General features: G+C 30.7%; 4 protein-coding genes across 4 annotated transcripts; all 4 read left to right on the forward strand.

Moving 5' to 3' along the window:
* Positions 1–5,989: 5,989 nt before the first annotated feature.
* On the forward strand, positions 5,990–6,648 carry TRIADDRAFT_59951 (uncharacterized protein; the record flags this gene model as incomplete). The annotated part of the gene is made up of 2 exons (XM_002115944.1): positions 5,990–6,248; positions 6,605–6,648. The coding sequence occupies 2 exons, from the start codon at positions 5,990–5,992 to the stop codon at positions 6,646–6,648; spliced, it is 303 nt and encodes a 100-aa protein (XP_002115980.1).
* Positions 6,649–7,921: 1,273 nt separating this feature from the next.
* TRIADDRAFT_59952 (uncharacterized protein) lies at positions 7,922–12,040 on the forward strand (the record flags this gene model as incomplete). Its single annotated transcript, XM_002115945.1, has 6 exons — positions 7,922–7,925; positions 8,316–8,530; positions 10,242–10,449; positions 11,270–11,430; positions 11,689–11,782; positions 11,913–12,040. The coding sequence occupies 6 exons, from the start codon at positions 7,922–7,924 to the stop codon at positions 12,038–12,040; spliced, it is 810 nt and encodes a 269-aa protein (XP_002115981.1).
* A 3,615-nt stretch (positions 12,041–15,655) lies between these two features.
* TRIADDRAFT_59953 (uncharacterized protein) lies at positions 15,656–17,255 on the forward strand (the record flags this gene model as incomplete). Its single annotated transcript, XM_002115946.1, has 5 exons — positions 15,656–15,890; positions 16,126–16,250; positions 16,551–16,758; positions 16,837–16,994; positions 17,088–17,255. The coding sequence occupies 5 exons, from the start codon at positions 15,656–15,658 to the stop codon at positions 17,253–17,255; spliced, it is 894 nt and encodes a 297-aa protein (XP_002115982.1).
* Positions 17,256–21,226: 3,971 nt separating this feature from the next.
* On the forward strand, positions 21,227–22,729 carry TRIADDRAFT_3476 (uncharacterized protein; the record flags this gene model as incomplete). The annotated part of the gene is made up of 5 exons (XM_002115947.1): positions 21,227–21,494; positions 21,611–21,834; positions 22,080–22,287; positions 22,394–22,554; positions 22,628–22,729. Coding segments are annotated over 5 exons (963 nt in total), but the record flags the coding sequence as incomplete, so codon positions are not given.
* Positions 22,730–25,643: the final 2,914 nt, after the last annotated feature.

Consider the following 25,643-nt stretch of genomic DNA (forward strand, 5'->3'; position numbering starts at 1 on the left):
TTTATTGATCAGAATACACAATTTTTAGTTAATACAAATGCACTAATAAATCTAAGTGTAATTTAAAATAATACATTTGCAAAGGACACTTATAAAGAATTCGATTAGAAGTCTTTCGTAAGTTCATTCTTGAAGAATATCTTGCAATACGCCTTAAATGCAAAAACAGCTCAAATATTAGTTAGGGCTTTAATAGAAAATAGATTTAGGCTTCATTCAGCTAATGATTTACTACTTCTTAATAATTAAAGAATTCACATTCAATGGCTTTAGCACAGAATTTAGGCTACCCACCATCTAATGTATGCCTAATCATTGATATAAATATAAGTCGTTACTTTTTCGATTTTTTCACGTCGATCGCATTGGCTTCTTAGCACAATATAGTCAATTTTTCCTATGTTTATTTCAATTAAATGCAAGATTCAAGATAATATAGCAACTACTTATGCTTCTACTCAACTAAAGATAGGGCTGTAGTAATATTAGACACTTAGCTATTAACTTGATTGCACTACACTTACAACTGTACATTAATAGTTTATCGTTGACGTATTCACTTTGAGATCTTAAGCTATTTACAATCTTTGCTGTTCTCTTAAGGTGCTTATATAATAAGATTTTTCGAAAAACAGTTGAACATACCCATCATAGCCATTTAATAGCTTTATTGAGAAGAAATTCTTAGCTTATTTGCTAATTGAAAATTGATTCTAAGCTAACAATAGTGGCATTTTTCGAAAAATAAGTTCTATATCGTGGTATCTAGAGATAATGCTAAACTAACGTATTAGATCATATTTAGACATGAAGAATTACGCTTCATAAAGGATACTCGCACAAAACTATCAGAACACCTTGTGCTATTAAGATCACGTCATCGCCAATTCTATCTAGGCTTGATCTTGTACTGTATAATATCCCAATAATAAAAATCATGGCCATTATCTGTGTTAATATACTGTACTAGATAGTTACTGAAGAAAATAGATGTAATATGATTCAACAGGAACTATGGGCTTCTAAATTTTATGGTTATATAGAGTTTGAATATTCTATAGCAGTTATGAAGTTATAAATTTCTTATAGCTACTTACTACGTAGGATAACTGAATAAATAACATAAATTATAAAAAGTTTCTTTTTTAAGTAATTGTTCATGATTGTCATGCTAATATCTAATTTGACTGAAGACTATGATTCATAGATGCTATATTTATCCTGAATCTTATCCTATTATTTATCATACGTTGTAAAAAATTTTGAAAGATATGATCGGGTGTAGATCATACACAACCTTTTTCATCTGTCCTTAATTTGCAATATACAGCAGTTACGCAAAGCAATCCAATGATCTCATCATTAACAGCGATTTGAATGGAAATTTTAAAATTAGCCTTTTTTACCTTCTTTTATCTTATAGTTCGTCATTGAATGATAAACTCCTAAGACAAATAATTATTTATTTTTTTATGGTTAATAAAAATTTTACGTTCATTATTTACCTTAGATGTCAAAATTTATAGTTCTTTGAGAATAAATGAGAATATTCCATTAAATTAGCCCATTATAAACAAGTCTAAAGAAGAAAAATTTGACGCTATGATATAACGCTTACTCAAATATCGTTCGTAGCGATTTAAAAGCTAAGCTAGTTATCAGTCACGCAGTAGATTTGGGTTAATGCGCAATTCTAGGAAAATAGATGGTCTTCTAACACGTGATATTCATCGCAGATCTGCAATAAACATAAGTCATTAAATATGATACAAACAACGTTATTGATTTAATTCCTCCTGCAATCATCATTTCTTTCGCTATATTTCTTTATTTTTTAAATTTATTCCATATTGCAATAAGTACATAATACTAACATAGCTTGTATAACATACGATATAAAATTTATCCCTAGTTTCATGAAAAACTATCAATCTCTCAGCTATGGGTAAGACAGTCTTCAAATAGATTCAGATTCGTGACGATTTTTTAATCGATTTATAGAATAGTATCGCTAATATTGAACTACTCTTATTCCAATTATTTTCAGCAGCAATTATTATAACTAAAGTATGAATTTTAGCTATTGTTTCTTTATCATCTGATTATTTTTTATCAGAAAGATATTTTTGTCCAATAGAATAACTCCCTTGAATAAGTTTTAAGTCATTATCGCTATAATTACCATTAAGATCGACAGCTTACATCCTTTATAAGGTCTTCATCTTTATTTACGTTAGGAATAGACCACTTGAGCAATAGTAAATAAGATAAAGTTGCAATAAATAACAAGTACTAGTATGTTGTTTAGACTATCTTCGAAGCCGTTCTCTCCACTGACATCAACACCACCTTTCATGGTAGTGGTTTTCTGCAGACTCTTACCGATTACGTTTACAAATATTCCCGTATTTGGATAATCATCTATTAGAATAGATCATAATCACCATTATCAAATGCTATTACTTAATGCCTGGAAATTTCTGAATTTCTATTTGTCTTTAGTCCAGCCATATCAATCTAGCATTCAAAGCATTACAAATAATTCACTTATGATATCACCCACCATATTTGGTTAGCAACATGCTTTGACGATATATTAAGGTTAACATCTTTACTGACGAAAATATTAAGCAGTTGACTTAGAAGGTAATTTCTTCCTTTGTAAGCGTCAACGTTATTGATATTATGATCACCATCTTATTTCCGAAGCCGTTGCATCATTGAAATTGACCATACCAGTCCCTTTATCCTATTTTAAGTCTTTTCAGAATTAAAAAAAAATGTTTTCCCGATTTACATTGTGTAGCAATAGAAAGTCGAGTAAATGATGCATGACTACAGTGATCGAAAAAGGGTAGCAAATAAAGTAAGTCATATATAAGTGTATTTAAAATTTAGAGGAGGAGATAAAGATGATCCAGTGTCTGATCGGAAGTATACATAAAATTACGTATAGGATAACTTGCTTTGATCATAGATAGCTGTTTTCTATAATTAGTCTGATTTAATTTTATCGATTCCTCTAATAATGTTGCCGTGAAAAGATCGCATTAGGATAACTATACTCCATGAGAAACTGCTACATTATTCCAATTCTGTCACGTTATCAGGCTCAATCATCATCAAAGTCAATGCTCTGGTTTAGTTGTGAAATTGCAAATGAATTCTTTCTAATCTTTCACATTGTAGAATCAAATTTATTTTTACTTGAGGATACTTAACCACTAGGCTATCTAGCTATGAGTTATGATATCACTTTAAGTTTTGTTCATGTTACTGCTACATTGCTGATAAATTTCATTCCTACAGTAACTTACAATATTTTTCTAATTTTTTTCTGAATGCTCATAGCATAATGTAGAATTGAATATAATAATAATTTTATTTAGAGGACGTTTAATCTTCAATCTCGCGTGACAGTAGGTCACGATTCAATCATGTCTACCATTTAAGATTAGCCTTGTTATTCATTTATCTAGCACATCAATTTTTACTGATTTAGTTGGGATATTGTCCTAGATTGCCAAGGTTTTTACCACAACATTTGTGAATGATTGATACTTTCTTAAATTGTAAACACTCAAAACTTACTGTAAAATTGACTACAATAACAGTTTTATTTACAGAAAGGTTTAATGTTCAATCTCACACGACTTTAGGTCACGATTTAATTAAGCCTAGTATTTAAAATCAAGCTTGTAATTAATTTATCTAGGGTATCGATTCTGACTTAATTTATTGGGATATTGACCTAAGTTATCTGAATCTTTACGATACTATATAATTATGATTAATACTTTTACAAATTCTAAATACTTGGGACTCACTATTCAATTGACTATAATAGTAATCATTTTTAAAGGATATTAAATCTTCCATCTTACATGGCATCAGGTCATGATTTAATCATGCCGACCATTCAAGGTTAGGCTTGTTCTTAATTTATCTTGAGCATCTTTTTGTTGAATTAGTTAGGTTATAATCCTATGCTGTCAGGGCTTTGACGATATCATTTGTAAATGATTGATACATTTCAAATTATAAAGCGAATTTGTCGTACAATAACAGTGACACTACTGTAACGTTTTACCTTATCTGACCACAATAGTCTCATGGGAATCTATAATATCTGTCGGATCAGTTTTAATAGTCTTGGTGAACCATTGATTCAATCCAATTTATGTATCCTTTAAAGGCCGATTTTTCGAACTTTTCATTCATTTTCTGTGAGTGAAAAATTTCCGGTATAAATAGTCAATCAATAGCCAAATATGCCTATAATACCGGATTTTGTTCCATTTTTAGATAATATATCTGTGCAAAGCTTTAATGGGAGGCACTATTTCTAATCAACAATAACAAGTAGACAATAATATTATTTTGTAGCAGGAAAACAAGATAGCCAATAACCTTCTAGCTCTATAGATTCCCATGCAGAGATATATCGAAGCAGTTAATACATAATACATATTGAATAGGAGATGCTATCCAACATTTAATATTTTATCAAAATAACTTTACTTTCTGGTCGATTAATAAAATTAGAGATTGAAAGTCTATAACTGATATTCAAGGCTACTATCTTCGCCTCGGTAAGATGACCATTTACTCCATCTGGTAGAAGTAGATTATCGACGATAAGTGTAAAGCTGATAATATCATTCGCTTCTTTAACGAATCAATAATTTTATGCTAAATTAAGGCATCCATAAACAGGAAATATTCTCACTTTTATACACACTTCATAAACAGATGCTCTAATTTCAGACACTGTAATAAACTGTATATCCATGAATGTAGGTAAAATGGTACGATAATTAGTTCCATACTGGGCCTTTTGGCTAAATTACAGGAATTTTTTGTTCATACAATCATCAATTTTATTAACAGTCTTGATAATTAATCAACAATATACTGTATTAGATGTAGGTTACTCTCTCCCAGGAAAATCTTGAATCGTTCTTCGCTCGATGTTCTCTCACTATCAACGATTTCTACTTGCAGGTTTACTTGGCCATCGTAAGATTGACTGTAAGACCGTTTCAATACCATTACATCATTGGAAAAGGAAAAATTTCAATTGGAACTTGATCAAATAAATACAGGCATTATTTGCTTGCTGACTGTAAGACCGTTTTAATACCATTATATCATTGGAAAAGGAAAAATTTCAATTGGAACTTGATCAAATAAATATAGGCATTATTTGCTTGCTGAAAATTACTTTCAATAAGGAATATAAGACAATCTGATAAAATTACTGCATTGTCAAGTGGTGGAAAAGTTACATCTGTTCGAAATCGCATGGTAGCTAGGATTTATTATCTCATCAAATTGTAATCAAATAATTTCAATACTTACTCTGACCACTATTCAGCTCGCGAGATCGATTAAAGCAACTTTGAACCTCTTTTCAATGCCATTTTAGGCTATTTTAGCCAAAATTTTAGATTAATCTTTCGACGTCATTGTGTTTCTATTTACTTCGCTTTGACTTCTATTCAGTAAGAGTAAGACAACATCAATTGGAATTGAATTCTTATTACACTTGACTTATAAAATTATATCATTGTTTACCAATTTTTTCAGTTCTCATCATTCCATCTGTTTCTCACCCTCATTACGACAACAACCTTAATTAGACTTTATACAATCCGCTTAAACAAAGGAAGCATTTTCTCCCTAACACTTACACTACCGACTCTTCAATCATTAATCATCTTGACTATTCATAATTATTATCATCTTGATAATTATTTTTGTTATACTTCATCCAGTAAACCAGCTTCTAGTCTTGTGTTGAAAGTTTAGTGGCCTAGGATCAATTTAAAATGATAATTTAATCGCTATGTCATGTTAATTCAATCTCGTCCTGAGTGCTTGCCGTCGCTAGACACATTTGATTGTTCTCATCACTTTTATTCGCAATCTTTAAATTAGTTTTCAAAAAATTGGCACATTATCATCAGCCTGATCAACATCGTCTGTTATGGCCGTCTTGAAAGATTTTGCTATTTATTTCGATCAGCCTTTTGCCGTTTATTATCCTGGCCAATTTGTTTCAGGCTATGTTGTAGTTCAGTTAGATCAAGGCAGCATTAATATTACCGGCATTAAATTGCACGCTTATGGCCGAGGCTATACTAGAATTTTAGCCAATTTCCGTAATGGTACATTTGATGTTGATAGCAATCAAGGCGTAGAATGTGATGAGTATCTGGATAGAATTGAATACATTTACGGAGAAGGTAAGAAATCTTTTATGGATTTAGAAAATGGACTAGTATTTCGATTTTCTAGGATTGCCTACTCTAACACGTAAAACTATGGATTAGTTTAATTCTTCCTTTACTATTACTAATAGAAATTCACTGATAATACTTTGTATGTAGCTAGTCAAACTATCGCTAGTCAAACTAGTGGTATAACTATACACTATTTCACGTTTAAAGCAAGCTATATATGGTTTTTCTGTTCCGCTTAAGCATACATTGTTGTAGAGTCCTTGTCAATTTATATCGGTTTAGTATACAATTATAAGAAGCGTTCAATCGCATTTTCATAAAAAAATGAATTAGCTATAGATTTCTTCTAATCAATATAGTTGTCAATGTTATAAGTAAGGAATACATTAATCAATATAAGTAATAACTTATAATTTCAAGCTAAATTCTCTCTCCAGAACAACATCAACATTTCACAAATTTTTCATTCCAATGAAAGCACGTAAAAGAGAACGTCTAGTGCATTACATTTTTCACTCAACTGCACACGTGCCCTAGTAGAAGATGATTTATGACAATAATGCAATTTTGTCTTATTAGCCTGACACAAGTATGCAGTAAATGTATAGCTGAGTATTTTAGGAACTTTAGTAACAGAATATTAATGATTAAAGTCTAGCCTAGATGATCATTCTATTAATAGCGATTAATTTGATTATTTAATATGGCCATTGAAAAAGAACAGATACAGAATCAATCATTGATGAATTTGGAACTCAGTTAAAATTTTCTAATTTGTACGTGTTGCTTTGGTATTTACATCGACTAACGGCAGTACAATAAATATCAAATTATTCTACCATTAAATATAATAGAATATGAAGGCATTTCCATATTGTCCATGGACAACCTTTCTTCCCTTATATCGTCAGGGGCACTTTATTTCGAGAGAAATTCCATATATAAATAGCCAATACAAGAGATAAAAAAGAAATCTTAAAATCGTCATGCTTAAATTGTTCTTAGCCTCCTATTATCTAAATATGGACCATAATTCTTGAAATAATGCATTGCTATCGCATATTGGATGCCTTTCAGAGCTTTATCTTCTCAAAACTAGTCTATCAAGTCTAGTGACTAACTGACATGAATTAATTATTTTACCTGTCTACCAAGGTTAATCTCCGAGGCAATTATTTTGAGGGAAATCATTGGCATTTTACATAAATACCAACAACTTGAATGTAGTTATATTTTGCTGTTTTAACTCGGTCTTAATCTTTAATTATCCCCATTCTGTACATGTAACGTATTTAAAATTAGGATAAAAAATCGATTTTATCAATTTACAAACACCCACATCTTACGGTAGTCATTAACATGTGCGGTAATCGACTAACTTTTATTTATTTTTAAACAAATTAATTAATAAAGCCTAATTGTAGAAAGAGTCAACTTCTCAGCTGCGTACAATATGATAATCCACTATAAAAAATGACAAGCTAGAGGGATTTTAGTGCCTCCATATTATCATTTCAAACCAGAATCAAACGGGCGATAATAACTATAAGTGCTGTAAGCCGACTCTCGCTAAACTACCAATAAATTATAGTCTTGTTTATAGAATTCTATATAATGATGAAAAGAAATAGTGCGCAATTCAGCAATCTCACAAAATACCGACTTTATTTGCCATTATGGGTACGTATTCAAACTTTGATATTCAAATACTGACATTTCTGTCTTAGAAAAAGATACAATATTTCTTTCTTGGCTAATACGTAGTGATTGATGGTCTTAATAAATAAACCGAGTGCTTGGGGCGAGGTGATTTTATTTTACATTTAATTAATTACAACAAGATTGTAACAGCTAAATGAGTCATTTTATAGAAAGCAAATGCTTTGCTACCAAAAAACTTAAATTGAGCAGAAAATAGACAATATATAAATTATTCTAATTTTATACGCGCGTCTCCCTATTTAAAATTTTATAGTTATATCCAATGTTGCCCTTATAGTTCGCTTAATAAAAATTCAAAATAACACAAGTTTGTAATGCATAGATATTTATATTAAAAATTATTTTTAGGTCGCAAGTTTTTAATGCCAGTCGGCCGACACCATCTAAAATTTAAGTTCCAGCTGCCATACAATATGCTTCCATCTTCCTATGAAGGCGGTGTGAATTGTTACATTCGTTATACGATAACCGCAACTATGATACGACCTTGGGCATATGATTATATCACCACTAAAGCCTTTACTATACTTGAAAAAATCGATATTAATCTGCCAGACCTGAAGGTGAGATACTTATAAATCTTATTGTACTTACAATTATTGTAAACTGATCTGCTTCTTTATCGCTGCATCGCTGGAATTACTAAAGTAGACTTTTATCTGTTAGTGAATAATTAAGCTTCTAATCTAAATAAGTAATCGAATCTTAATTTAACGATAGTAAAAACGAAATCTCACTAATTCAAATAATTGTAATCGCTAAAGCAAAAACAGGAAATAGCATTTTCAGTACCAAGTTGACGGCTGCATCCATAACTAAGAAATACGCTCTTTTCCTAATGCTAAATGAGGTCTCTCGCATTAACACTTGTCTAAATCCTAACTATAGTTCTATCACTAAACACATAACAATCCCAATCTTAACCCTAAGATATAATCATAATCTTTAACCTTAATCTTATCTGAAGCCATGCGTACAAAATATTTTAACACACAAGGAAGACCACAATCCTTTTGCTGTAGGTCGTCGTATTTTTTGTAGATTATATCAAAATCTATCGCATTTCAGAATGATAGTAAATTGACTATAGATTGCAAATATAATGTGGCTCTGAAATAGGACAAACTTATGGTACAAATTGTTATAAATTGCTGTAAAGTTAATTTACTTTGAGATTAGTGTAACGAAATTTCTGTTATTAAATTCAATTATCAACGCAAAGTTTCGTTTTTAAATTAACTTTATTATCAGTGTTGAATCCTCTCTACGTATTAGTATAATTTTCAAAAGACTCATTGACTTACAGTAAACTCAACCGTGATAGCCTAAATAATTTACGGTCTGTTATGATATCTGGTACATTCTTGTATCGAATAAGGCGTAGTAAGCATCTTTAGTAGGCATTGTACTCTCTTACGTAGGGTATTGAAAGCAAACCTAGAAGATCATGGCCTACGAGATATTCTTACCAAATTCATCGATTTACTTCGGATGTCCGGCACTGTAACCATAAGCGAATGAATTTCATATTACTTTCGAGATAACAATCATGCAAAAAACTTTACCGCCTTCATATACGTATATTAACATAGATGTTTCATAATTTAAGTTTCAATTAGCGGTGGAAATATTAATTTAGGGATATATAACTTGATAGTAGGATTAAATGATTTTGTAGTTTTTGGTACTTCAGTATAAAATTCATATTTGCGTACACTAATATCAATACCATGCATGTAGCATATCATTAGTTACATAAAGCTAGAACCATATAAATTTACTATATGGCAAGATATGTATATAAAACGCTAAAAATGTAAAGTAAATATGCTGTCATTTCATACGGCAGGATTTAAAGCTGCTTTCCTTTCAAAGTTTATCAATAATGATAATTAAAAAAATGACTAAAGATGATGTTAAACGACAGAAATAGAATATTTGGAAATGAAACATGCTTTTGAATTATTTATAAATCAAACTCAAACGTAGTTAATAAGGATTTGAAAGGATTACATCTCAATTATTTAGGGAGAGGGATCCTTTGAGTTTAAAATTGCTTAAAATGGAATATTCTTTACTCCTTTACAAAGTATATTTTGCGCTATGAATTTATCGCGAGAATGGTTGTGATAGTTATAATTCCTTTGCAAAAGTCTGAAATATATATATATATATATATATATATATATACGTAAACCAGAGAATTTCGCATTTCATTAAATTTGTAAAATATTCTTATTCAAACAAGATATATGTTTTACTGATTTATTTCAGGTTTTGGCCGGATCTGAAGATTTTGTGAGTGGTTCTGGGTGCTTCTCTTGTTTATCTACACCAATCAAGTTATCTGCAACTACAGATCGAACTGGCTATTGCTCTGGAGAAAATATTAAAGTTTGTATATCAATTGAAAATACCGCTAGAAAAAGGCTGAGAGAGGTGGTTATTAAACTTATCCAAAATGTTATGTTTATTGCAAACGGTAAGATGTACCTTAATCAAATTTAAGTTCTAGCTTTAATGAATCATCTTCAAAATCTTTGTCTTTAGCGATAACAAAATGTTATAGCATGTATTACTGGCAATGGCATAGTTTAAGTAGTTTATAACCAAAAATTTCAGTTACATATATAAAATTTGACCATTGACTGATGTATGGGCAAGATATAAGTTGTATCAAAAGCGTATACTCATATACGTAAAGTATTGAGCCTCTATAGGTGCTGACTGTCTTATTCTGATATATTAACAATTAACCTTGAACTTCAGTTTAGAAAGTACAGTAAAAAATCGAATTTTGAGAATATATCACATCATGTTATATTTTCAAGAGAAACTGATTGCTTTAGTAGCATTTATCTATTTTCACAATCGAGGGTTCTGAATTTATAAAAATGTGGTCAAAAGTAAAAGTAAATTAAAATTTTGCTAGTTTAAGCACAGATACGCATACTTGTAAATATTTAAAATTACTAAATAATAATTTGGGGTAAATTTGGTAATCCACGATAATCTTCTCAAAATATTATTTAATTCACAATATTATCTATTACAAATTTCACTGATATTTTTTGACTTAAGTACAAAGGCTTAAGTTTAAATTTAAGAAATATAAAAACAGTAATGGAAGTACTCTATTATATTGTAATTACGTTAGAGTAATATGCTACCTTTCATAAGTTAGACATTTCTGCTTAGTTAATAATTTTTGGTTTTGAAATTTAAGTAATAGCACATAATGTTCTAGCTCATAGCAAAAAATATGAGTTGCTGAAATTAATTTCCATCACAATTATTGATAGACTTAGTCTGGAATAATCAAAAAGTATACGAAAAAATTCGAATTAATAATATTACCAAAACTGGAGACAGAATTGAATGGACAGACCAGTTAATTCCAATTCCTTGCCTGCCACCAAGTAGCAAGGCATGCCGAACTATCCGCCTTCACTATGCTATTTATGTAAGTACTGTACCTACAAAATATAACTTAATAAACAAATTTTATTGTTTAAGAATTGAGAGCATCGGTCACATTAAATGAACCAAGATAGTCAGCATAATCACTTTAGATGAAAAATAAAAACAGAAGAAGATAAATCTTTTTTTCAAATTATTATTTGAATTAATTAGTGTAATAATCAACTAGCTATCGGAGCTTACTGTAATTGATATTAAATGTATGCCCTGTTAATTTTAATAATATACGGCACCTACCTAGGTTAAAGCAACGGTCTGGAACGGTTACAATTTAACGGTTAAAATACCCATCATCATTGGCACGAAACCTTTGCAGGATATGTTTGAAACTAATGGTAGAACACTACAAAATTTAGAAAATAATTTTCAAATTTCTTTTCCTAATCTCTAATCTCGGCTCTACATTTTAATACGCGCTTCTACGTTAATGAAATATCGGCTTTTTATTTCCTCTTTATTAAATAGGCTCGGATGCTGTATATAAATACCGAGATTGCATTGATGGAAAAATTGATTTTCTGCGGAAAGATTCTCAACAATATTTCATTGGAAATCATACTTTTGTACCTCAATATCCATTTATTGTTAGTTAAGCACATCGTATGCATACACGTACATATATATCTAGCAATACTATAATAAAATTTATATTATTGCGGATTAACAATGAATAAAAATGTATGTACGGTTATGTTGTGTATATCAAAAGTATAGAATCGAGTTGGTTTTTGCTATTTGCTTAAAAGTATCGGTTTCAGAAGATCTACAGCACTATGAATATAAAATTTCGAAATTATGAGTACAAGTTTACCGCATTTCATATTCTTAAATGTTTCGTTGGAGACTGTATTTTTTATGGTAGTTAGTGATAAATTTGATTTATTTTTGGTCTGCAATAATCAACGTTTGATTGCTTTTTTCATTCAGCATCGTCAGAATTGATATTTAAATGTGATATTTAAACAGGCGTTAGCTGTTAATTAAAAAGTAAAATATGATTAATAGAGCAATGTTAATCTGGTTCACCTCCATATTTAATAAGCATATATTACAGCTTGCATATCGATAAATCTTATCTATTTCAATTATTTTATTATTACTCTATTTGATACTGTAGACCTATTTATGATTATTTCATTAGTAGAATGAAATATTTTTGTTCTCAACATTAACAGGAAACCTTGCACAGCAAATGAGTTTACTGTTCTGGTAATGGAATTAAACCCGAAATGAAGTCATTATAATAAATAACAATCACATCTTCTTGCCAACTAGGGGGTTCTCAATTTATAACATATCTACTAGCTTCAGCCTTCATGATGCTTTTCAAATAGCTACTTTAACTGCTGTTTATTTTGAGTATTTCAGACTCCAAAGCCATAATGTATATCATATAAGCTAACTTCTATCTTGTAAAATACTTAATTTATTATATATCTGACATTAACGAACTTATAAGAAAAAAGTTTGGTACTTACGAGATACTTCATAACGAGTTATTCATTGTAGTAAGCATGGTCTAATTATCCTTTCATACGACATACCTGAGACACAAGTACTCCGTACTATGGATATTAAATCGTAGCAACCATCCTAACTCAAAGGCACTAAAACTATCCAGGATATTGGTATTTACGGATGTTTAACTTATGGTTCTTTGAGCATAGAAATGATCCGTGAACGATTGATGCTGCAAAATATTACCAGAATTAATACCCGAAATAGCGTACCTTGGACATTCGTGTAGTAAGGTGAAAATATAAATTTTTGCTGGATAAATTATGTCACCGAGGATAACTATGCTGATAAATACTAGTTTCAGATATACGATGCAATGCTATAGTAAACAGACTGTATATATAAATAACAACGAGAACCAGCCTTGAAACCCAAATCCAACAGCCGTGCCTTATGATCATGTTACGGTGCTTTGCCATCGTAAGGTAAATTCACTAGCACCAAATGAAATAAGATCATTATTTGTTAATTGAACTTGGAATATTAACTTTAGTTGTAAATGCACTATTGTACTTCGGGCAGTTGATTAATTTAGTCTTACATTAAGTACTCTAACTGGTAATTATACGTACTCCGAGTTCATTAGGATATTAATTACTAGAGGAGTGAACCGTTCACAAAGAAGAAAATTTGTGACTAATCATAACAACTCTACTGTTTTATTATTGACGTCATTACCAACATTAGCGTTACTTGGTATAGAATTATATATCATCTCTTGTCAAGTTAATACTTATAGAACATCATGACAACAATTAATTTTCAACAAGTTAATTCCGTTAATCGCTAGTTTAACTACATTCGAGACAGAATTAGATACAGAATCAAGATACAGGTAAGGAATGCTATAATTACTGTATCCTTGGATAATCTGTAAATAATAACTGCAGTTTTTAAGTATGAAGTATTATCATAAGTAGGGATTAAAAGTAGTTCGAGTTATTTCTTCCAGTAATCCAGGTCTCATAACGTGATTTAAATATGTAAGTAAAATTGTGTTTTACATTGAGTAAAATCTGTCATTTTTTCAAAATATAGAACTACAGTAATTATTTAAGCTATTTTGGAGGCTTCTCCATAGGCATAATGACTTTGATGGTAAAAGGAATTAGAAAGAGGAGCTAAATTAATAGATCGGAATGGTGCATCTGAGAATTTTCATACAGATCCACAATCTTATACAAGTTATATGAATTATTTATAATTATGTTCTATTAATATTGCCTATTGCGCATGCATAGATAAGTTAAAATTTAGAACTTATTTACATCTGACTGTCTATGCTACTGATAGACAAATGGACGCTTCCATATTTAATGCTTGTGATGATTAGTATATAGTACTTAGATTGCTATAATCTAAACTGACTGCAAGTGTATTGTGATCTTTGCTAAGGGTGGAAATTAATGGGCGTACCTCTTTTGATCTACCGTATTTGTTTAACTGAATTTTATTCAGCGCGTTATACAGTACTGTACTTTTCGAATAAAAGACCTCGCGGATTTTGAATATGTTATTGTGTTAGTAAATTTTATACGGAATACAAAGTATAAAAAAGTCATCCAATTGCAATATATCCTGGAAGAAAAATTTAAAAAATTTAAGATATTTATTGGATACAGCAATAACGACCACAGAATTGTGCGAATAAGATCCGAAATAATAGTTTCTATAGCCGCACTAGCTGGTAAGTGAAATAAAAATTTGTCTTGTCTATCTAAAGTCTCAATAATGGCGGTACTATGAGTAAGTATGCAGTAAGCATACAGTTTGCTATATTAACGAAACTTGGTTTTATATCAATTTATTCAGTAACTTAAACGCATTGAGTAAGAAAGAAATTTCCTTATTATAGGCTTCAAATCATGTTAGATTGGGATAGTTAGAGTAGATCAGTGCGTAAGCTGTAATAAAGAAGCGAGAGAAAAAGATAGCAAATGGAAGTAGCATAACTGAGCAATTAAGCTATCTAGTAGAAATTAGTGATAATTAATAATACACGTAAATTAGGAAACTGCAATTAGTATTCACATTTAATTCTAAACTAATATCAGAATAATCTTAATGAATTCTGCTAAGAAATCTGTGTAATTACTGTGATACTATTAAATGTATGATCTTTAAATATACAAAATTAATGAAAAGTGCTAAAGTTAGCCCACTTACAACTCTCTGCCATCTTGCTAAGAATTATTTAAACCACAACTTGAACTTGGCTTTCGCTAGTTTTCTATATAGTAAGATGTATAGTTCATTTGACCTTGCCAAACTTTAATACTTTCCATCTGTACGGTATGGCAGTAAATCTAGTACTCTTTCAGCGACTTCTTTACTCACTTCTGTGCTTAATTGGTCTTACTTTGTAGTGTTGCGATCCAAGTCACATGTAGAGTGATTTTCATTTGCAAAAGTAACTAAAAGAATTCTTTCAATTAATTAGAACTTACTTTATATTGATAACAAGTTTCTTGAATGCATCTATAAGAATTTTCTACCGATTCTTACCATGAAACAGAATACTTCAAAGGAAGTCGATCATTCTAAATATATTACCTGAGATTCCTCTACCACATATAGATACTTGTATAAAGTTAAAAAAGTGTGGTAAATAGCACATTAGTAAATCATCGTAGTAGCATAACATATCATATCCATGTCTTTCAGATTTACAAACATAAAGAAATCCAAAGATGAAAGAAATCGCTGAATTTGAGATAGAACTAAAGAAAAGATCATCTGTTTTTCATCCAGGGCAAACTATTATAGGCACTGTTAAGCTTCAACTAACAGAGCCAATGGCTATGAAGGATATCGAGCTTCGAATTTATGGTCGAGAAAGGACCAGAATATCTCGCCCATCAGATCAGACTTCCAAGATAGATGTCCAATCTATTCTTGATCAAAAAATTATTTTATGGAGTAATGGTAAGATGCTGCAATAGCAGCTATCAAGTAGAATTATTATCAATAATTAGAATGTGTAACCGCCGGAATAAATACGTGCGATCCTAATCATTAATAACAAGTAGTAGCTATTTACATTTAAAAAGACTTTCATGACTAGATTCATACATTAGTATCGAGAAACTATTTATAAGTAGTAATTTATCAACATCCACTCTAATTCGACGATTTACGAAAGCAATTCTTTTATATAAAGATAAGGATGAAAGCGAAAACGTCCCTTCTGGAGCATACAAGTATAATTTTAAATATCGATTACCCTCAGGAACTGATATGCCGACATCTGTAGATGGTCAAATGCATTTTAACATTCGTTATTTGGTATTAGCAACGATACATAGAGAAAAAAAATTAGATGTTATATCAAGAAAGCCTTTTACATTTATACAAGATGGAAAAGATACCTCAATATATTTGGTATTATAATAATTAAATTAAATATTAATATTAACTGAATAAGTGTACAGTAACTCTTCGTTAATGAACATACAATTATATAATGCTTGTGCAATACCAGCCATGTAATTTGATTCAAATTTTATCTTAGCAGGGTATAACCTAGCATAATCATTTCGTCAAAGTTTCTTAAGCCATTATCCAAAATTTATTATTACAAAATAGCAAAAGCCTCCTAGTAAGCAAAATGAGAAGGCTATATCCTGCTTATGTTTTCCACGTGGAATTATTCAGCTTACGGCTAATATTGATCGCTATGGTTACTGCCCCGGTGAATCAATTGTCATTAATGCAGAGTGCTCCAACCTAACCGATACGAAAATGCATGGTATAAGAGCTAAAATTGTTCGTACAATCGTCAGAAAATGTACAGGTAATTAATTATACTGCAGAGCTAAATACAACGGACTTCTCTATTATCGATAGTAATACAGATCATGAAATTTTATAGATGAAACATTTACAGAAGTAGATAGCCCTGGAGGAATACAAACACCGACAGAGATTGACGAAAGGGAAAATTTTCATCTAATTAATCAGTTATTTCAAATTCCTGCGATTCCACCGACAACGACAGGAAAATTAATTTCAATAAGTTATGCAGTGGAGGTAATTGGTAATGGAGTGATAAAATAAATTCACTTTTACTGTTTGTATGCAATGATACTTATATGCAAGGAAATGAATCATTTCTTTATAAAGATTAGTGTCTTGGTGCCATATCGCGACAATATTCACGTAAACTTTCCCATCCAAATTGTGACTAGTCCAATGATAAAATCGGTCATGTCATCAGACTCTTCAACATCTCGTACTGATTCTACAGAAGCTCAAAAATGTATTTTGAATCCTTTATTAACGATTGCATAATAGAAATAATTGATTTCCACAAGTTTAGCGAGATTTTGAAGCTGATGTAAATTCTTTATTGATATTTTTAGTGATCTACCGTCCAAGTATTTACGATAAGATTGATATTACGATCGTAGATGGTCAATGTAAATCTTTGGGAGATCGATTATTCCAACCTTTTTATGTTTGTGTCAAAATTATCGCCTGCCAGTATCCGCTCTTTCTTATGAAAAGCCCAAGAATTCTATCTAAAGCCTTAATATTTTGAATAATCGACTACTGTATGAATTTATTTAATCAATTCATATTTATTGATTGATTCCTGCGTTATAATTCAATACACTTGTAAGACAAAAATTACTATTAGTATTAAATATAACGTTAGCTGTTAGCATGAATCTAAATAGCCAGAATCAAGGCAACAATTATATGCAATAGTCGGTTAGCAAGCAAATTTATTCATAAAATATTGATTTCTTTATCATTCTGTATAATCCATAAGAATTTGCTTGTCTCTGATTGAGAACTAACTAATTCCTTCGGTTGTTAGAGTACTTTCATGTGTCATAAATACTAGATTAATTTTTTTATTATGTTCATTCATTAAAATTAAGTTCAGTTTTTTATAATATATCATTGATAAAATTTCTATAAAAATAATTTGTTCTTCATTATGATTCACTACATGACGAGAATAAGATTGTTTTAAAATTTACTTTCATGTGTAGGATTGGTAATTACTGAGATTGGTGTTAAAATTCCAATTAGCTGGTCTATTAATGCTAAATAGCTATCGAAAGTTATATTGGCAATTACTACCGATCATTACGGATAACGTATAATAGCTAATGATAGGACATTAGCTGCAATATGGCATTAATACAGTACAAGATCACTAAATGTAATAGACTTATTACGGCAGCACTATCAGTATCTGATTATTTTATAGCCGACAAACTAATATAAAAAACACATCGATTTATAAGTAAGCTATTTGTCATGGAAGTATATGATTAATTACAACTGTAACATATTAATGTATAATTCGTAACAATAATGATTGGAATAGGTAGCCTATAAATAAAAAATAAAATCGCTAGCTAAAATATACGTTATCGATGCCTCAAGTTATTCATTACTCATTACGTTATCTAACATATGGTAATACTTACTTATGCGCTACTAAATTTAATTTGCGTAAGATACGCATCTTATTTCAAGATTTGTATCCATTAGACTTACATTTATAATTGAAAGCCAACTGTATCAGTATTGTATGAAAATAGTTTTATCTATTTAATTATTAATTGACTCCTGTAATACATATTTTACGAGTAAGTATTTGAGTCAAAATACCAAAGCTAAAATCATTGAATATTAAAAATTGAAATGCTTCAGTATATACATTAAGAATCAGTAAATTATAATTTAAAAAAAAATTGTAAGAATTGATGAATAATCTATTTATTATCTTGATAAGTGTGCCTTAATAATTGCTAATTAAAGTCAATCTATTATTTCTGAAGCTACGCATTACAGTTATTAATTTATATGTTTTATTGGATTCGTAATCATAATTTTCCTATGACTTAGTAAGACTCGATGCGTGTCGTGTTCGACAAATAATATCTTCAGCAGACATCCTTCCTTTTTAAGGTTTCGTAACCAAGTTAAAATTGTAAGTAGGTTTATTCCCTGTTAAGATCTATAATGGTAAATGATACTTGATATACAAACCTACTGTAACTTAGTGTAACTCCATGAGTACAATTTCTACAGATTTAGTTTATTTTTCTTGTGTGTTTTTTTTTCATCATCTTGACATCATAAGACTAGTAGGGCGATAGAAGCTTAAAATATTACAAAAGCTCACAGGTCAATTGTTATTAGTTATGTAGCTTTAGCCTACGACAATCGCTCAGACTCATATTAATTTGTACACTTATATGCTCGCAAGTAGTGTCACTGTTTCATGAGATTTTAATCAGCTGTTATTTACAACGTCATTCAAGCTCGAGATAACAAGGCTGTCAATATGTAAAATTTATTAATTGATGCTCATTACATCTGGCTTGAAATTCCATACCACTGCGTACAAAGTAAAGTAAATAGAGAATCAGAAACACTGTAGCTCTCGCAAATACTAGTTAATTATAGGCTACTAATTGATGACTTTATGCCTTCACTATTTCAAATTAAATTATGAACTACAACCAGAAAGTTGTTATAATAGCAGTTGATGATAAATAAAGCAATTTCTATGTATGCGTCATGAAGTAGAAATAAAGACCGAATTTGTTTCGGGGATGTCAGCAATATATCACCTTCTTAAATATCAAGATAGAGATGCATGATAATTCGTAATTTTTAACTAATGCTACTATAAATAAAAATGGCTGCTTTGCAATATAATGAAAATCTTCAATCTATCTCGTAATTATAAGCGGTAGTGTTTTTAATCTGATAACACTCTATATTATTATTCAGGCATCGGACTACCAATCAAATCGTTAAATAATTTTTAAATGATGTTATAATAAATGAGTGACTTGATAAATAATACATTGCATAAAAATGTTAGCCCAGCAATATTATCATGCATATCCTTAGACATTGAAATACGAAGTAATTTTCGATACTATATTTGATTATAGAATACTAGTATATCGAATTTGATGGTAAGGTAGTAGCAATTATTAAAAATTATTTTAGTTTTAGGACTAAAAAACTGAAGTAGTAATAGCAGTGTAATATACCCCCAAAGCTATATTCAATGCCCTATATCTTCAATTAATATATAATTCATGCATTTTTTACTCCCTAATAACAGAAATAATTTACGGAACAATAAATTTAATGTAGAAACTCAAAATCTCCATTCAATGAAAGTTTTAATTTTTATTTCCTTGTCTTAAGCGATTTTGTTAATGATCGTAAAGCTACATCCAAAATGAATTTTATTTAAGAAATCGATTCTTTAACAATTGTGTCGAACGTTTAACTATATGTAAGTAATATTCTTCCAAGAAGAATCCGCTTTATGTAAATCGGCTAATTAATCTAAATTAACAGGTTCTAGTACTTTAAATTTTATGTAACTACACTGTCATTGTTTTAAGCATTGAAATGCTTAAAACACAAACTATCGTTTTTTTAGGGGGCATTTATTAGAATTAGCGAAGGTGCTGCAATGTTTGCTATATCAGAATAATAATCCTTAATCAACTACATTGTGATGGTATTTCCTGAATATTTTCAATCCCTAACAGAAAACTGGCATATAACCAAAATAAACCATAGCTAAACTCTCCCGACCAACCTAATGAGAATTACTGCATTTGCTACTATCAATTGCTACATCATTCAAAACAAGTAGACTTACTGAAGCTAATCTGAATGCTGAATAATTAAAATGAATGAACTGGTTTCCTAATCAATTTGATACCAAATGGATGCCAATTGATTCGTTTTAATGAACTGTAATTTAGTGTAATTTGTATTCTTTAACTCTTGTCATTACCGACCAAGTCTGATCGGATCTTAGCGCTTGATCAATAGCAATGCGTTCTTGGCATTCTTAAGTTTTTACAATTAATTAATGATGAACAATAGTTGACCATTAAAAGGATTTATAGCATTGTTTAATCCTCAAGATATACATTAAATTTACCATAATAGACATACGTATTATACGCATATCTAGCCCAATAATCTTTAGCATTCTTGTCATGCCCATCCAGCAAATTATTTGCATAAACTATTATCCGCGAACATTACTGACTACTTTATATTTTTATTATAAATAATTCATAGATAGTTGTTGAATACGTTATGTGTTATAGTATTATTTAAGAATATCATTATAAGGCACAGCAAGGATGATCACTTTTCTGTATCAGTCAGTGCAAGTATTCAAATAAGTTGGAAGGATCATCTTTATTTATCTGCTACAGACTGCGAATCTTGTTCGATTAATCATGGGGAAATTAATTTCTTTTGATATTGTTTTTGCTAACCAACCACCAATTTTCTACTCTGGTCAATCAGTGAGCGGAACTGTCATAGTAAACTTGAGAGATGCTATGAAAATGAGAGGCATTAGGGCCCGAATCCACGGACGAGCTTACAGCCATGTTGAAGTACAACAAACACGTGAATATGATGATGGACAAGGAGGAACTCGAACTGAATCTTATACAGAGTATTATCGTGAATATGAGACTTATCTTGACCATCAGGTCACTATTTTTGGCAAAGGTAGACTATTCTAACTATTAAGGAAATTTTTATTAGCCACTCAATAATAAATATAACAATTTGATGCTAGTAACACATGTTTAAGAAGTTTTTATGCCCTTTTGTAGAAGTAGGAGATCGACATGGTCAAAATCCAGTATTGCCTGCCGGACAGCATGCATTCAATTTTAGCTTTGTCTTGCCTCCACATCTTAAAATGCCATCATCGGTAGAGCTTGGCCATTGCAATATTCGCTATATGATTGTCGGAACAATTGATAAACCATGGAAATTTGACCATATCGCCAAGAGAGCTTTCACGTTATTGGAATCTATCGATTGCAATGACCCCTCATTGAGCGTACGTACAATTATTTATAGGCACTTTATATACTAAAACAATCTAATTTCAACTTAAAAAGAACTAGAATATTCTACATTACTATTGAGTTTCGAGATTTTGGAACCAATGTAGGAGAGCACTATTAATTTTCTTACTGCAAATAGCATAAAGGAAAAGTGTTGCACGCGCTCGTCAATTCATGCAGTATCTATGTAGCGGCTGAGCATAGACTGACATTCATAATTTCTATTACTGCCTTACAGCAAAGACCGTTTCCGCTCCAAAATGAAAAATTTCTATGTTGTCTTTGCTGTCAATCTGGCCCACTAAAAGTTACGGCTAATATTGATCGTTGTGGCTACTGCCCAGGGGAAGGGATTTTACTTAATGCTGAATGTGAGAATTTAACCAACAGGGCCATGAGAGGAATAAGAGCCAAATTGGTTCGCCTTGTGAAATGGAAAGCTCGAGGTATGGAAAAATTTGAAGCTAACGCATAACGTTCTAACATATTGCTATTTATTGCCTATTAAACTAGCCTTAAATTTGTAATTAACTGATTATTCTGTGTAACTAGGGTACAATGATCACAGGAGCTCCGATTACTTTGAGATTAAATCACCAGGAGAGATTGCGGAGGGCCAGTCATTTAGTTGGAGTAATCAGCTAATTCAAATTCCAGCTGTCACTCCAACAATTACCTCCTGTGGATTAATATCAATCAAGTACGAATTTCAGGTAAAATCATATCGAAAATAACTGTAAATAGTTCAGAACTTAAAGGAGATTCTTATCAAAATTTAATACCTAGATTGCTGTTATTGTTCCTGGCGGGATTAATTTGAATCTTGTATTTCCAATAACTATTGGAACGATTCCTCTAAGACCTTCAGGAATGGCAGGTATGTCAATATACCTTACAATATTAATTTAAGAGTCAAGATTTTAAAATACAATGCCTTGATATGTTTACATCAGCATATCTTTGTTGATTTACAAAATTTCTGTAGCTTCCGCAAAGCATATACCCTATTTTAAAGTAATAGTGCACTGTAGTAGTCTTAAGCTGAAATGTACCCTGTATAACCACTCAAATGCATATTTTTTATCCGATAAATTCAGCATCAGCACCCTACTACCGTGAATCAATCGATGGTGCTATGGAAATAAGAGAACATGATGACAGTGAATATGTAATGGGCGGCCTAACCTTCGCTCCTATGTACGCTTATGCTAACAATTACCAACCCAGTCTGCAACAAGGCGGGCCACCAGTTCCTGCACAACCTCCTGCACAACTTCCTGTACAACCTCTTGCACAACCACCATTACAGCCTCCTCCAATTATGCAACCACCTCAACCCACAGCTCAATACCCACCTGAAAATCCAGCACCTGTAGTTCAATATCCTCCGGGACCGCCACCATCGAATATGGCTTAAGTATGGACTGTAATTAACTTACGCGAATACATATTGAAAGAGTCAAAATTTTACTGATATGTACCGAGAATTTAGCCAATATAAAAAAGTCAGATGTAGTAAGTGTGGTGGACAAGAAACTAGAGATACGTTTCTGCTATACCTTCAACTTTGCTTATTTCATTCCAACATTTTTTAGTCATAATAAGCGTAGAAACCATTTTTAGAAAAAAACTCCTAAAATATACCATATATGAAGCGAATATAATATTATCTGTGTGTGCCATAGTGTATCTTAATCTGATGTGTTTTGAACCACGTTGAGGTTTAATGATGTACATTTATCACGTAGCTAAATGTGCAAGCAATAGTATTTAGTTCTTTTCATTTTATTGCCTTTCAACTTTATAAAAGATTTTAATAAAGAACTTTGTGCTAAAAATAACTTTACTGCTTTAAATTTATTAACCAAATCGTAAAACTTGATATAAACTCAGGATTTACATAGCACGGTCGATAATACAATGTACGTAAATCAATTCATCAATTTAATTCCAGACGTCAAAATACCTCATACAATGTAGAGTTTTGATCTTATTAATTTTTCATTTCCGTTACGTTTTTTTACGTTCTACGAATTGCGGCATTAGAGGTATTATGACTTTCCTTAAATTTACTTTCAAATTGTGTTGATTATCTACTATAGCTAACAATCGTTGACTACTCTTGTAACTTAAAAGTAGTTATCGCTCATGAAACTTTTCTTGTTTTATGAAATGTTACAGAAGGCTTCGTAAACAAATCTTTGCTATTAATTCATGACATAATCAATCAGAACTGCTTATCATAAATAAATACAGTAGTGACTTACAAAATTTATTGATGATTTAGACGTTCTCTACCTTGAAATTGTTGAAGTAAACAAATTGATTTCAAGAATCTTGTACAGTTAAATACTTTTATTTCTAAAGATTTCTGAGTTTCGTATTATTGTTGTAGATCTTATCGATTTTCTAGAACGATACATTCATATGCAGTATAATTGATGATATATAAGTATGACATTAAGCAAGAAACCAAAAGATAGATGATGATATTGAGGTTTATCATCCATTAAAATAAATTAATACACCGAGTAATGTCCGCAAATTTTCGAGTATTTTTACCACAATCTCATACCCTCTAGAATGCCACTGTCTAATTAATAATGAAATGGCAGCTATTCACAAATTTATGTTTAGAAACCTTTATATTTCCGTAATTAAAGCAGTCTATGCCATAGGCACCCTCTATAATTACAAGCTAACAATAATTATCAATTGTGGGGTATAAGCCGGAGTAAGAGTATCAATTGGTATTTCCACAACAGGCTTGTTATGATGCGCCCAATATTTGATTATAAGGTTAGCTATGTTTGATACAGTTAGGTTATTAAGAATAGATATTATCGTGATGCTAATATTAGATGGTTGATAATTACTATATTAGAAATTTTTGATCACTAATGTTAACCCGTTAACTAATTATAATACAAGATATACATGACATGAAAACACTGTAACTATGAAGATGCCCAACACCGAAAGGTGCTGAACGTAAGTAGAATAGTAGTGATATCTTAAGTAGAATGATTTAGATTATAGAAGATGATGATGTTCTATTTGAGAAAAGTATCCTGCTTGATGATTCAAGTCTGATTGTAGATTAACGGAGTTGTCATAAATGGATTTAGCGAGATATGTTTAAGAACTGTAGAGATGAGCCCAGAGAGGGAGGAAGAAACTGCACTGTACTTTGAGCTCGGAATACTTTAGATTTTAGACTAGATTCTTGTAGTAAATAATTATTACTCTACTAATCTTAAAACCTTGTAATAAAAGCTTTTTAGAAAATACCCTTTGGCTAAGATCACATTCGACTCGCCGTCAAATATTCAGAAAAAACTCTAGGTACTTAGAAAAGAAAGTAATAGTCTCGCACTTATGAGTATAACTTACTAATGCAATCTCCGTTAACTAAATATACTGCAATGTACATTATATACAGATAGCTATTCCATTAAAAAGTAATAATATTGTTGTAATTAAAAGATCCGAAAAGCTATGATTTATGTATGTCAATAACTACGATAGCAATTGATCTCATAATCAAACAACAACGCATCATAAGCTGAAATTTTACGGTACTAGCATAAAAAAGTAGTACAGTAGATATTATTTGCCGTCTACTGCAATTGTTATTCTTATACATAATATATAAACACATAGTTGTAAAATTTCCTCAACGAGCTAATAAATTAATTTTTCACCGCTACATCCCTGAAGGTTTTGTAGGAAATAAATTCTTATTTCTAGATAACATAAAGATATTCATCTATACAGGGTTCACAATTAATAGAGCAGGTTT

This window comes from Trichoplax adhaerens, genomic scaffold, assembly GCF_000150275.1.
Source record: "Trichoplax adhaerens TRIADscaffold_13 genomic scaffold, whole genome shotgun sequence".
In the NCBI taxonomy this organism is placed as follows: Eukaryota; Metazoa; Placozoa; class Uniplacotomia; order Trichoplacea; family Trichoplacidae; genus Trichoplax; species Trichoplax adhaerens.